The sequence below is a fragment of the Anguilla rostrata genome, chromosome 7, assembly GCF_018555375.3.
Source record: "Anguilla rostrata isolate EN2019 chromosome 7, ASM1855537v3, whole genome shotgun sequence".
Taxonomy (NCBI): domain Eukaryota; kingdom Metazoa; phylum Chordata; class Actinopteri; order Anguilliformes; family Anguillidae; genus Anguilla; species Anguilla rostrata.
The window spans coordinates 49,717,084-49,731,068 of NC_057939.1; the positions used below are offsets into that span (position 1 = coordinate 49,717,084).

Below are 13,985 nucleotides of genomic sequence, written 5' to 3' on the forward strand. Positions count from 1 at the left end.
CGGTGGAGATAACCGGGGGGGTGTGAAAACGAGCGTTATCCTAATCAATCCATGAGCGGGAGAATCGCGTGCCCCGGAGAGCGGCGGGAACAGATGCGCGCGAAGCCGCGCGGAGACGGGGGAGTGTCACGCGGGAGCGGGGAGAGGCAGCGGGAGCGCGGGGACCGCACCGGGCCTTAATCTGCCTGAGTTACGGCCGTAATTACCGACTTAATTAAGCTCACCTTGCGGCTCCTCGCTTTGAGAAGAGGCGGGTTAGTGCTGTGCGGCCAGCGCGTACACACACACACACACACACACACACACACCGAGCGTGCGTACCTGAGCAGTCCTCTCCCACGCCATGAAGATTAAAGAGATGTGAATAATGGGAATTAAAAGACTGATCGTGCATGCGTTATTTGCGGGGGGGGGGGGGGGGCAGACGGCGGTGTGAAAATCACCTCTCCGAACGCAGAGGGGTTGAAGGGGAGGGTGGACGTTCCCACGATGTACTTCGCCGGAGTTTTCATCCGTTGGGACGCCTGCGAGACCAAAAAATCAAACCGTCATCCAAGAAATCTCATTTCAAATCTTCACGTTGTCGCACGTCTTTTCACAATCACTAGATACACTTTTCAGGCACACTATCCAATTAGTGCATGGTAATTTGCATTATAATAAAAGATCTCAATTTACAGGCAGTCAAAAGTGATCTCTTTCTTTCTCTTTGCCTCATTCCAACTGCATGCATGTTGAATTTGAGCAAAACAGCATTGCGTTGGTCAATAAGCTATAGTAGGTCACGACAAAGCCTTTGCTTAACACATAATAAATCACACAACTGCAAATGCATCACCAAGCACATCAATAGAATGAAAGAAAAAAGAACGATCTTCAAGTGAACTTCTGAAGTTAAATTCTCCTGAGTGTGCGGTAGCTCTGGTGTTTCTGGGGCTAAGCTCCCGGCAGCGGAGGCTAGCGTACCTTCTCCTGGATGTAGCTGACCATCTCCGGGAAGGACGGCATGGGCTTGGAGCCCTCCTTCTCCGTGCTGTGGGTGGGGAGAGCCCTGAGGACACGCTGCGCCTCCCCGTGCACCTCCTCTCTCCTGCGGCAGCACAGCAAGGGAGGGAAGTCATTGGACAATTCACACGTCAATCAAATGGGGCTGGTAAGGGCGGGTAAGGGGGCGGACTCACGGGTCCCCAGCGGCCAGCAGGAGGAGGTATCTGGAGGGGACGTGGTCCGGGGCGAACACCGTGCTGGCGAACTTCATGGCCACTTGGCGGACCTGCACCTCTGGCTGCTCACGCAAATAAGACGAAAAAAAAGATTAGAACTGAAAACACGCGATTATGCTTATTATGGTTACAAAAACACAATCAGGATACACTGTGCAGCCCTGCTGGTGACTTTCAGGCCATAGCTTAAGAGCACACTGACCCACGTGGGGAATGAGTTTTAATTTTGGGGGTTCAGGTTTGGATAATGGGGGTATGGGTTTGCATTATGAGGGTACAGGTTTCCACTACAGGGGTACAGGTTTGGATTATGAGAGTATGAGTTTGAATTACAGCAGTTTGGTGGTGTCAGACTCACCTTTCCCATGTAGGCAGTGACGAGCGCTTCCATGAGGTTGAGCAGGGCCCCCTGCAGCTGGGCGTACGCCCCCACCATCATGGACAGGGCCTCCTGGATGGCCAGCCTGACCTCTGGGTCCTCCTGAGAGAGCAGCGCACACAGCCAATCAGAACCACAAAATCAGCGCTACACTATTCACAAAGCCAATCAGTAGCCAAACTGAGCAGTGCACCACTCAAAGAACCAATCAGCATCAAGCTCAGCACTAAAGTAACCGTTCGGTAGGATAAACTCAACGCTGCCATACAGACTGAACCCAAAAATCAACCACAGTGCTCTAAAAGCCAATCAGCAACATAAACTCAGCGAAATACACCTTTCTATCCCAGCTTCTACAATAGTCTAAAAGGCCCAAATTCAAAATTTTAAAAACTGAATATGCCCTACTCTGAGAAAAATAAAGATATATTACTGAGGTAGTGCCATCAGCTCAGTGAATCTAAATTTTTTCAGACACCTACAGTGACTGCAGGGACAGTCTGACACACAAACCTGTGCAGGAAAGCCCGTTTTTTCCCATTACAGGACTGACACTTCAGAGCTTTTTTTTTTTCCTTTCTGCTCAGGCGCCTCGCGGTAAAACCCGTCGAGATTCCCGCGCTAGCGCTAGCGCGAGAGCGGCGGACGCCGGTCCGCGCGGCGGAACAAAAGACGGGCCTCCCCCTTTCAGCCTCCCCGCTCGGCTCCCGTTCCGCTCACCTTGCACATGGCTTCGAAAAACTGCTGAACCAGGGCGATGTCTTTTGTGAAGAGCTGCGGCATTCGGCTAAGAACAGGCGGGGAAAAGAAAAAAGAGAGAGAAAAAAAAATGAAAATTCAGCATCGAAAAGCACAGCGGAACAAAAGAACGTTAATCCCTCAATTATCTTAATAAGGCACAACGCAGTTAGACTAATTTGCAGAGTGGAGACACCGCATTTGAAACATTCAGCTCACAATGGTAAATTAAAGCAGTGTGAGAAAAAGAAAGACAGACTGCGTCGTTCACCTTGACAGCTTTCCCACGGCGGAGTACGCCACGCACAGCAATTTCGGGTCCTGAAAGAGGAGTGTCAGTTCAGCGCTCGCGAAACGTTTCTGTCGTTACCGCACGCCGACAAGAGCGTACCAAAACCAGACAGCCAAGGCCCTGCCGGTATTTTAAGAGAAATAAAATGATCAATTAAAATCAGCCGCATGCCCTGTCTGAACAGCGAGGTCACTCACCTCCTTGTATTCATTGATAAGCTTGGTCAGGCCATTCAGCAGCATAAGGCCCAGGGGTTTGTTTGTGTCTGGGCATCTGTCAAGGACAAACACACAAATACATTGCATTGTATTTTTAGGCTACCGACAACACTTCCATAAATATACGCTATAGACGAACCACTACAGGGGTACAGGCGTAATAAAATGACCTGGTTAATTACTCCATGTAAAAGGTAAATGCATACACTCACTTTGAAATGCAGCTGTGTAATTTTGACATTTTGGAAATACAGAGACGCAGGCAGCTGTGTCAATGATCATCCTCATTAAAATGAGGCTTTGAGTGCATCCAACATGAATTTATCCGTTTGTAAAAGGACTGGTAAGACATGAAGGGATATGATGCAATAGTGTGTCAGCTTTTCTCATCTGAACTGGACATGTGTTCTGTTGAGCTTAACAGAGACAGGAAATGATATCGCAGTTTTTCAATTTCACTTTTTAAATGTAGACGAGTGTCTGTGTGTACGAGTAAAAACGAAACAGTGTGTACGAGGCTCCTGGGGAGGTTTTTTGGTGAAACCCCGGCCTGAAGGGGGCAGTACTCACACCACACAGATGTGATGGACGAACTGCAGAGACATAGAACGCAGCTTGTTATTGGTGTTCGCTCCAAACAGCCCGTCATAGACCACCTGGAAAAGACACAGAGAGAGAGGCCCTGTGAACTCAGCTGAACTGCACTGGAGAGAAGAGTCTGGAACACAGAGATGGAGCAGCAACAAGAGCAGCTTGGGGGCAAAACAGAGACACACACATTCAGGGATATATACAAAATACACACACCCACACACGCACACAAACATACACGCACACACATCCGCACACACATACGCGCACACATACGCGCACACGTGCACAAACACACGCAAGCACATGCACACAGAAAACATGTTCAGACATCCATTACTATGTATAAGATCATTCTGCAAATAAGACGGTAGATCTCTCTCTCATCTACAAGCAGTCATGCAGTCATGCAGTCATGCCTGTCAGATGCAGGAGGGAATCTGGTGATCCTGCTGGCCACAGCCGGCACAGTTACAACAGACTGCCCATTAACCCTTACGAGTCATCAACTGCAGGGTTCAACTGCCCGTCTCAGAGACTGCTGGGTTGCCAGGGAGACGGTTCTTACTGACTATCGAGAAAATGGCCACCAACACCAAGAAGGACCAGCCATTTGGCCGTTATGTAAAGTTTATTAATCGCTTGTGTGAAAAATGCCTTTGGTGCCGTGCCATTGGGGGGGCAAGTCTGACAGTGCGTGCGAGGGCGGGGGTTGAAGGGGGGGGGGGTAAGGGGGGGGGGCTCACCTGGATGTTGGCGGGGAAGGTCTCGGCGGCCAGCCGGGAGCGCAGCAGGTGGGGGAGGATCTTCAGCTTCACCCGGGTGCTGACCGGCTCCCGCTTCAGCTCCGGCTTCAGAGCCGCGCCCTGAGAAACGAGCACGCGGGACACTGAGCCAATGTGTAGGCCACACCCCGATTAATACAGACCACACCCCCACTAAAGCCACAGCACAATGAGCCACCGCATAGGCCACGCCTCTATTAGTACAGACCACACCCCCATTAGTACAGACCACACCCACATTAAAGCCACAGCACAATGAGCCACTGCATAGACCACGCCTCTATTAGTACAGGCCACACCCCATTAGTACAGACCACACCCCATCCACTAAAGCCACAGCACAATGAGCCACTGCATAGGCCATGTCCTCATTAGTACAGACCACGCCTCTATTAGTACAGACCACACCCTCATTAAAGCCACAGCACAATGAGCCACCGCATAGGCCATGCCCTCATTAGTACAGACCACGCCTCTATTAGTAAAGACCACACCCCCATTAGTACAGACCACACCCACATTAAAAGTCTATAGCACCCAGTCACTGTACAGACCACAACCCCTTTCACCTACACATTCTCTCTCAGCTAAACCACTGCTCCCACAGCCTTGCTACAGAGAGAACCCACATTCTGAACAGCACTTACCACACTGCACTGTCTTTACCCAGTGGAGCATATGAGGTGAGTTAAGTGCTTATAATTAAACTCAAAACTGTATTTCAGCGTGTTAAGATCAGCGTGAGTACGAAGGCTCCAGACCATCTCACAACTACTCGCAACCCTCACCTCTTTTGTTTTCAGGGGAATGTCTCCCAGGTAAACCTTGTACATCTTGTTAACTATTAAAGGGTTATTCCAATCGATGATGCTGGAAAGAAAAGTAAAAATACATTACTAAACGTGAAAACGCTTTAAAACAAAAGAAAAAAGCATGAGCATTGTTTAATAATCACACCTCATGAAATGTCACTGGTGTATGTTGTTATTTTTATTTGCTTAAACTTCATATCTTCAGCGGTGTCTAGTGCTTTTACACTGTACCTCTGCTTGCTCTTCAATTCCAGATCCGCTGCCGTGGCGACGCTGTGCCGGGTGTCGCTGGAGGCGACCACCAGGTGAATGATGCCCTCCACCTCGGGAACCTGCTCCGCCTCGATGAACTTCACGATGCCCAGCTTGCACTGCAGGAAAACATCAGAAAGGGGCTTGGTCTTTACTTTCGGCTGCTTCCTATGCCTAAACCCCTGTTTAGGACAACACCCATAGGACAACATGGGCTGTTGGTACCAAACACAACAGGCCATGTGGGCCACATTGGGGGGGAGGGGGGCAACTAGCACACAGGAATACATATACAGATGACAAATCGTACTAATATTACATTGAACTTTAAAACCAATACAATGGTTTTAAAAATATTATTCTTCAACCCAAGGTGTTTCCCATGGTGCTGAATGGCTAAAATCAATTAGCAATGCAGAAGTAGAGCCCAGTTCAGTTAGCTGCACACTGAGGCTATACAGAAAAGCAGAATCAAACGCACACACGCACACACGCACACACACACACACCAGACCGTTTCTCCGCCCACCCCTACCTGCTCCAGTTGCCCGGGGCTCCAGAGTGTCTCCCCGACGATGCGCTTGGCCGCGTAGAAGCTCATGCCGGGGGGAGGCTGGGGGAGGCCCTGGCCGGAGGCGGCCCCCCCTGCTGCGGCGCTGCCCTGGGGGGAGGCCGGGGACCCCCGGGCCTGGGGCTCGTTCAGCACAAACCTGGGGGTGAAGGGAACGGGGGTGAGAAACTCACCCGCGGATTACCAATAAAGACACCGCACAAACACAGAGAAAGCCTGTTCACACGATCGACACAAACCGGCCAAGCCAAAACGAGTTCATTAATGATCCCTGAGCATTTGCAGACTGTCAAAAAAACGGAATTCCAACCTACTGAATAATTAGTACAGAATTCCCGTCCTCTGCAGGAATACATAATTAGTATAGAATTCCCACGTACTGCAGGAACACAATCAGAACAGAATTCCCACCTTCAGTGCAATACAAAGATTCTGCACAATAAAGCAATGCGGTATGCTCTGAAGCACAGAAATGCTTTCATCCCTACGGGAAAGATGGAAGTCTTTCATAAATAACAACCCGTCCATCTCAGGAAGCTTTCTGGATTCGTAATCAAAATGTAGGCTATATTAAGGTTAACCCACAATATTTCTTCTTTCAGTACTTTTCCATTTTATAGGTGGATAGAAAAATAATCCAGCGTCAGTCTAGGTCAATTTCACTTCCATTCATTCAATCCGGGAAAGCCATTTCAGAGATCGACAAAAAAAGGCCATAATGTTCCGAGGATTTTTCAATTAAGAAGTCAATTTCAATTAACTTCCTGAATTGATCGAACTGAAACGGAGTTGACCCCAACTCCTGGTGAAAGTACTGCCGGATATTAACCCCACGCGTGCAAATCAAAAGGACCAATATAGTGTTCGTAAATCCATACCAAACCCAAAATAATGAAAATATAACATCAAAAACCTAAAAAGGCAGGACATAATGAACAGCAACCTACCCATAAGGCATTAGAAGAACGTCTAACATGAAATCTAAAAGTAAGTGGACTGTCTTTGGCTTTTCAACGAGGTTGAACGGGGAGGCGGCTCTCGCAGGACCAGCGGGGTACTTCATGTGAAACAGGGCCGGTATCAAAAGGTGCATCAGCCTAAAAATGCAGAAAAATAAAAAATAAAAATCAGTCAAGTCATACAAAGCACACCACCTGCTGAGCTCTCAATTACTGCACAATGGGCACACAACTACTATTCATTCACTTTCAAACTTTCCATTTCAAACTTCTTGTTTCCACAGTAGGAACGTTTTGAGTGTCAAAATGAAAACTTTATTATGATGTCTGAATGATAAGACAGTATGCAATTTAATATTTCAAGCATGAAGCTGGAAGACTCTAAATTTAAAGTCAGTCAAGTGTATTGTCAATACCACAATGAAATACAATAAGTCAAATGACACAAAACCATTAATTCAGAATGTCATCGACGGGGCCTGCTAGGTGGCTCATTCAGTTAGGCACCACACCATGGAGCATGGATAAGCCACACGGTCTGGTCAAAAACAGACCGCACCAGTGTTGACTGTGGCCGCTAGCTCCATAGGGTGGTGTGCAGTTCGTAATTTCATCACCCATGGTATGTATGGGTTCAGTTGGGAAGGAGTCAGCGTTTCATCGCTCTCTAGCGACCCCCGCTGGTCGATCGGTCGCCAGCGGACTGAACGCTAAAGCCGCGTATGAAAAGGTCTTCCTCTGACTCAGTAATGCACTAGCTTAGCTGTGGGCTGCGGTGTGAAAAGAAGCAGGTAGCTGACACCACGTGTTTCGGAGGAGAACTTCTGGACGTCAGCAGTCTCCCGAACCTCAAAACAGTGGTAAATTCCAAATCAGGGTGGGAAGTGGGCATGCTCGCCCCGATGCTGGACGGCAACATTAAAAAATAAACGAAACTTTTTTAGAAAAAGTTAGTTCACAGGCCAGCTCACCCGTCCTGCTGCGGCTGAGGCTTCCCCTCCATGGCAGTCAGCAGCGTAGGCGCCAGCTCGCACTGTTTCTGCACCTCCAGCCGAGGGTAGCCCATCTTTATGTAAATGATAGTGAAGTTCTGCATGCAAACACACACACACACTGCACTTAGGATTCAGATGACAAACCTTCTCAGAGAACAGAACATACTGTAACAAAATAACACAGCTATCAACCGAAATAGAGTAGCCAATAGTACATTCATACACTAATACTCTACAGCCTAATCAGTGAAAAATTGGACACTTTAGCTCAGAAAAGCAAAATGCATTCATGGATTTAGAGCACTTGGCAGTTATCCGGATTATGACATTGAACCATCACCGTTTACGTCATTCTGTCATCTTCGAAACATTTGAAAAATACCTCCAATAATCATGACATGGTCGCTACAGGCAAACTCAAGAGTACACTGGAGTACTGGAGCACCAGCACATGCTGGAAACAGCACACATAGAAAGCCATCGAGCATCACCCCACTGAGCCACAGCCAGACTGGGCGGTGACTGCTGGAGAATGAGCTAAACTCCGCCCTCTTGTTACACCTCACATCCTACACTGTGACTGTGCAGCAAAAGCCTGATGGGATTATTTTTTGTTTCTCCAGTGAACCACAGCTTCGGTGGATGAGGATTTTTCATAACCATAGAAAATGTCTGTGTTGGAGTGAAAAAATAAAATAAGAGAAAATTCATAAATAAACAATTTGTCTGAATAACAACATGTGTATTTACAACCACAGGCCATATTTCAGACTCAAAACCATCCTCAGGCAATGGATTGCCTGAGAATGGCCCATCTCGTAGACATAAAGCAACCAAATTTAGCAGTATGTAATTGAGTATTTGTATTGCTTCTTTCTTTTTACTACTTCTGAACCAATATTGACCAAACTGTAACTTGCGGGAAAGAACGTCATATTAATCTGATGCTGTAAACTCAAGACTTTCTTTGGAACAAATGTGCACACCTTCATTGATGCTCTTGTTGTAAAGTGGTACTCTGACCAGCCTGGGAACTGCTCCAGCGGATTATTTGATCGTACAATAATCTATACATCCTCACTGTGAAAGAACGGAGAACTCTCAGGTTCTGCATGACGGCTGAAGAGACTAAGGACATCCACAGCTCTAGACGCTGAAGCGATGAAAGTTGATCGTTACAGAGGATGGCAAGCCCACGACCTCGGCCACACCACTTCAGAACAGCAGCTCTGAAAGAATGCGCGGCACTTCATTTCGGCACGGGGCCCGGGACGAGGACGGGAATTTAGATAGCCGGCTTTCGGCCTCCATTTTCTTGAACAAAACTACTCGCGGTCAGAATACACATGGCCAATAACTTAAGGCTAAACCTTGAGTATTTTTCCCCTGAAACCCCTGAGTTTCCTCGACTGCATGCATAGGCCCCTCCCCCTGGCAGAAGAGAAGCCGCTCTTCCAAAAAGTGCAGTCGGCCACCCCCCTCCGTCACGTTCCGCTGAGCAGTGCAGCCACTGCGTCAGAACAGCAGCCTCTGCCTTTGATGGGATTCAGCGGACAGCCCGTGCCTCCAAAGCGGTTTTCAACTACCAACGGGGGGAAACACCGGCGATGGGACAGCCTAGCGCAGTTCTCGCGTCGACGAGAGCCAAACCTTCGTACCGTTCCAGGACAAAAGCGCAAAGCACACGCAGGACAATGCCATGACTAGGAGTCATGGAAAACAGCCAGGTGCTCTAAGCTCTACTCGACCAACGCACTCACGAACCAGCCAGAGGAAATGAGGTAATGCAGAGCTCTTACAGTCACGAAGGAGGCCGCCGAAGGATCCTGGTACTGCACTAACAGAGTCTCGACCGGCAGCTGAATCTTGGGCCTGCTCTTTATGCGTTTATTCAAGTGGACCAACAACTCCATCACCTGGGAAGGGGAGAGAGACATCAGAAAAGTAGCAACTCCCAACTGCTTTCACAGGACTGCATGGCTTTAGTAAATTACCCAGAATCCTCTGGTGCACATGAACCTACTTTTTTCCTAACTCCTTCTTGGGTGCTGGACAGCTTTAGCAGAACTGGGGGGAGGAATTTAGATATGATGTCTTGCAATTGGTCGTCTGTCTCTGCGTGGCCCAGGCGAAGAAAAACCCGCTCCAGTTGATCTGGTCAAAGGAAATTAACGAGGCATAACATGTCCAAATCGCATTTAGGATGGAAGCCTTTTTGGACAACGACTTCTTACTTGTCAATGTACATATGCATGTAATTTGCCCAATACAAATGCAACATTAAAATAGGACAGTGAGCACTAGAAAACAATACAGCTTTTAATATAGTTTCTACAGCATTTTTGTTTTTCATGTACATCAGGCAAAGCAGACACAAATATGTAATGGAAAAAAGGTTACACTCAAGTTTAGAGGTAATACCAAACCAACACATTTGGCTTTGCCATTGCCATCAAAGTAACAGGCCTCTAGTTTATCTGTGGAGTAGGCCTAACTGCATGAGGTAATGGTGGCACTTCTAAATGTACACCGCAGAAGCATAAGCCAGCTAGCGCAAGACAACACGCCCAGAACTGGAAAAAAGATCTTGAGGATTGACGTTGGCGTCACGAATGTTTTAGAATAATGTCATATCTTACAGAAGGTAGCTCTTCCATGAATGATACAACTGATACTAGCACGCTGGTTCACACATAACATTACTTACGTAGCCAGCAATATACAAGTCAATCAACCAAGTTAGCTGTCAAGTTAGCCTTTTCCACATACAATCAGTTACCTGCCTAACTAGGCTTCCTAGCTGGTTCTACTTTCAATTAGCAAAAAAAAAAGCAAGGCACCTAGCTCACCGGCTAATTTGGCAGACTGAGTCATGGATGACTAAAAACATCAAGTAAACATCAGCTTTGTAAATGTGTATTTCACTGAAATATGCAACCGATATAGCTGAACACTACATCCAGCGAAATAAATATTCTCCAGTTTAGGGTAGGCAACAGCTATCTTGCGGGTAAGCTAAACGTAGCCAATGATACCACCGCCCTCCCAAGCTAGCTACCTAAAAGCTATAGAAAAAAATAACTATTCAATCAGCTCGTTAAGATTATAATCGATCGTTGTATTTAGTAACAATTTATATAATAGCTAGCACACTTGCTGTATATTTTACACGCCCCTTAACACAATTTTGCGCAAATACTTTCGCTTCTGATCATGACTGTGCATATAGGCCCATTTTTAGAAATAGCCAACGAGCTAGCGCAATGCTCATCATATCTCCAGCTAAGTGTCTGTGAGCAATTTGATCACAACCGAATCATTATCGGTTTATGCACCCGATAACGAATAACGCTTTCGCACGCTAATAGGAATCATTTAACACTTTTCAATGGCCGGTGTACTAGCTTGTTGCAACTTACTCAGCTCATCCTGAGCAGCCATGTTTGCACACGCACAACCACTCCCGCTGCTGCTCGCTGAAGCTTCGTCTCTAAACTGAATCCCCGAACTCTTCCTTTTCGTATATTTAGAAAAAGCTGAGCCTTACGGAAGGCTCACACACAATGTCACAACAGCGCCACTCACAGCTCAAATCGTGCTATGGCTAATTTAGTCACGACGCGCAAAACTGACTATGAAAATATAGGTTTAATTGAGCTAAATTAATACATAATTGTATTTTAGAAAATACATATTTAGCTCCAGATATTTTTTAAATGGTTTTTCGAAGCAGTATTTAGCCAGGTTGGTGCCTAGAAATAAAACGACCTAGCATGTATGTACATCTCTCTTGTCCTGGGTGGTTCCATCGTACCCTGAAGTGTCAGATTCTGCAATAACTGTAAATGCAGAGTACATGGGTGACATTCATTTCTCTATCTGCTATGCGCAAATAGCTGTTAATATTGGGACAGAACCCTGAGTGTACATCAGTACCAGACAGCAGAAAAAACCAAAAACAGCGCTCCAACTCTCAGATGCTTTATGAATACGAGCCCTAAATGAAACTTACCACAGTTCAAATAATCCTGGCGTTCTGGTTAGCTGGTGCCGCTAGGGGGAGTGTCAAAGATGCTGCAACAGTCGCGGAGAGTCTGTTCATGGGGGCATTTGTTCATTCGTTGTGGGAGGAGTGAAAAAGAACCAAGCTGTCAGAAACTGGAGGACTTTTAACTACACACAGACAACAATAAATTCATACAACGACATTACACGCAGGTAAGAATAATTTTAACGTGCCATGCCCGACAGCACGTCATATCCAGAATGACAGCTGGTGAGAATCGTTTTTACTGCAACCAGAGATTAATATAACGTTAGCTAACTGGCTAGCATGCAGAATTGTTTAGCTATGCAGCTAACACTAAGCTGGCTAGGGTCGCTTATTGTGATGACATTTTGAACATGGTAGCCTAGCCAGGCTAGTTAGCTGGCTACACAATATCATGTCACCCCAGAGGGATAAGCAGTTTTGATTCACTCTCAGCTGGAAATGAATACGGAGGGCCTGTTGTAGATGTAGTGGGCTAGCTATAAGAATTGTCTAAAGATAACATCTGCTAACTAGGTTAACTTGGTTTGCAGCTACGTTATCTCTTTAGCCAGTGCCTTGTAGTTTAGGACTTAGCCTATTTTGTGGCTATTGTGTGTCTGCGTGTATCTAGACTAGGTGTCTCGTTTAGCAAAAAAAAAAAAAACACAGCTAGCATGCTAGCAGTTGCTGCTGAAGTGACAGATAGCTAGCCAAGTTGATTCGTGGTGTTGACCGTGCATGAGGGATAACGTTACTGATTACAGTGTCACTGTCACTGTCATCATCAGTACATAACAGAAATGTTAACTTCAAAGGGTAATAATGCAATAACATGTTGGATATTCGGGAAACCCGGTGTGTATAATTGTTAATTCGATGTATCGTCGGTTGGACATTTTTGTGACTTGCAATTTTGAGTCTCCCATCTGCACAGCCTCGAGCTAACATTGTGGTGTTGGATAGCCAGTTTACGTTAAAATAAAGCAAAACAATAACGTTAGGGAGACCGGCCATATATTCTCCTAAATTATTATGATATGTGTTATGAAGGAAACGGTTCACAATGGTCAGCTATCTCGCTTAATGTGCTGTATTTTGGAACAATGATAGAAATGATTTGGCCTAGCTACCTGCATCTGAATAATTCGAGTTTTTTCGCATTCGAAAATGTGAACATTTTCTATTGCATTTCCATGGGTCCAGGTGAAAATCTATATATTAGCATGTCCTATGTTTTTGGAAAAAAATACCTGATGAAATTCAATATGTTATAATGCAAGCGTCTCAAACGTTACCAAAATATTATGCAAATATGACCGGATTTAGAGTGGGGCTATATCATTGTATGTACATGTATGTTTCGTTTGCGGCCGTGGTCGCAGCAGTAAAGGGGAAAAGTACTTCCGCAACTGACTCCATAAAATACATTAAAACGCAAAGGATACGAACAGAATAAGGCCCACAAACGTTTTATAAGAGACCACAGATAACTCCACCCTTGCCTATCAATGCCTTTTCAACATTTGTTGAACGCGCAGGAAAACTTTGCACGGGACACGTTCTTTGTTGGGCGGAGTCTATGACGTGTTGTGACTAACCTCAACATTTTCATGTGGAGTCCTGTCATATCAAAACAACCAGTCAGGCAAGCACAGCTGAAACAAGTATTTGCGGACTTCGTTTTATTTTAACGTTATTTGTACTTTTCATTATACACGGCTTATTTGCTCCAGTAAATATAAAATATTTTTTAAAAATATTTGTTTTTCTGTTATTATATACAAACACAAGACATTAAGTTACATGAAAAAGAAACTAATTCCTTAGAAGGAAGTGGTTGGTGTTAGTTAAACCACTGAGGAAAAACTCCAACTCAACTGAAGACACACACACACACACACACACACACACACACACAAAGGCAATCACATTTCTAAAGCATGAAGCATGAGATGAGTGAGAATAAGTGAACTGCTTACCATAAACATCCGTGTTTGCAGCAGGCATATCATACGGATTGTGGCACATGCTACGAACTTGTACTTAATCTAGAGGAATATGAAACTACATTCATCATTTTCAGATAATTTTTCTATTGACTGATTATGTGAAGACCGGGGGGGGGGGGGGGGGGGGG

General features: G+C 45.9%; 1 protein-coding gene across 1 annotated transcript in view; it reads right to left on the reverse strand.

Annotated features, from left to right (window-relative positions):
* ecpas (Ecm29 proteasome adaptor and scaffold) overlaps nucleotides 1-11,388 on the reverse strand; it is a 27,964-nt gene extending 16,576 nt beyond the window's left edge. Inside the window, exons 1-17 of the mRNA XM_064344900.1 lie at nucleotides 11,235-11,388; nucleotides 9,839-9,969; nucleotides 9,615-9,731; nucleotides 7,792-7,910; nucleotides 6,809-6,958; nucleotides 5,826-6,000; nucleotides 5,270-5,409; nucleotides 5,015-5,096; nucleotides 4,188-4,307; nucleotides 3,421-3,506; nucleotides 2,830-2,905; nucleotides 2,612-2,661; nucleotides 2,323-2,389; nucleotides 1,582-1,704; nucleotides 1,182-1,285; nucleotides 967-1,090; nucleotides 444-524 (exon numbers count right to left, since the gene is read on the reverse strand). Of these exons, the coding sequence (XP_064200970.1) occupies nucleotides 444-524; nucleotides 967-1,090; nucleotides 1,182-1,285; nucleotides 1,582-1,704; nucleotides 2,323-2,389; nucleotides 2,612-2,661; nucleotides 2,830-2,905; nucleotides 3,421-3,506; nucleotides 4,188-4,307; nucleotides 5,015-5,096; nucleotides 5,270-5,409; nucleotides 5,826-6,000; nucleotides 6,809-6,958; nucleotides 7,792-7,910; nucleotides 9,615-9,731; nucleotides 9,839-9,969; nucleotides 11,235-11,256 (1,767 nt within the window). The 5' untranslated portion in view covers nucleotides 11,257-11,388. The remainder of the gene's footprint in view (nucleotides 1-443; nucleotides 525-966; nucleotides 1,091-1,181; nucleotides 1,286-1,581; nucleotides 1,705-2,322; nucleotides 2,390-2,611; nucleotides 2,662-2,829; nucleotides 2,906-3,420; nucleotides 3,507-4,187; nucleotides 4,308-5,014; nucleotides 5,097-5,269; nucleotides 5,410-5,825; nucleotides 6,001-6,808; nucleotides 6,959-7,791; nucleotides 7,911-9,614; nucleotides 9,732-9,838; nucleotides 9,970-11,234) is intronic.
* Between the last annotated feature and the right edge of the window lie 2,597 nt (nucleotides 11,389-13,985).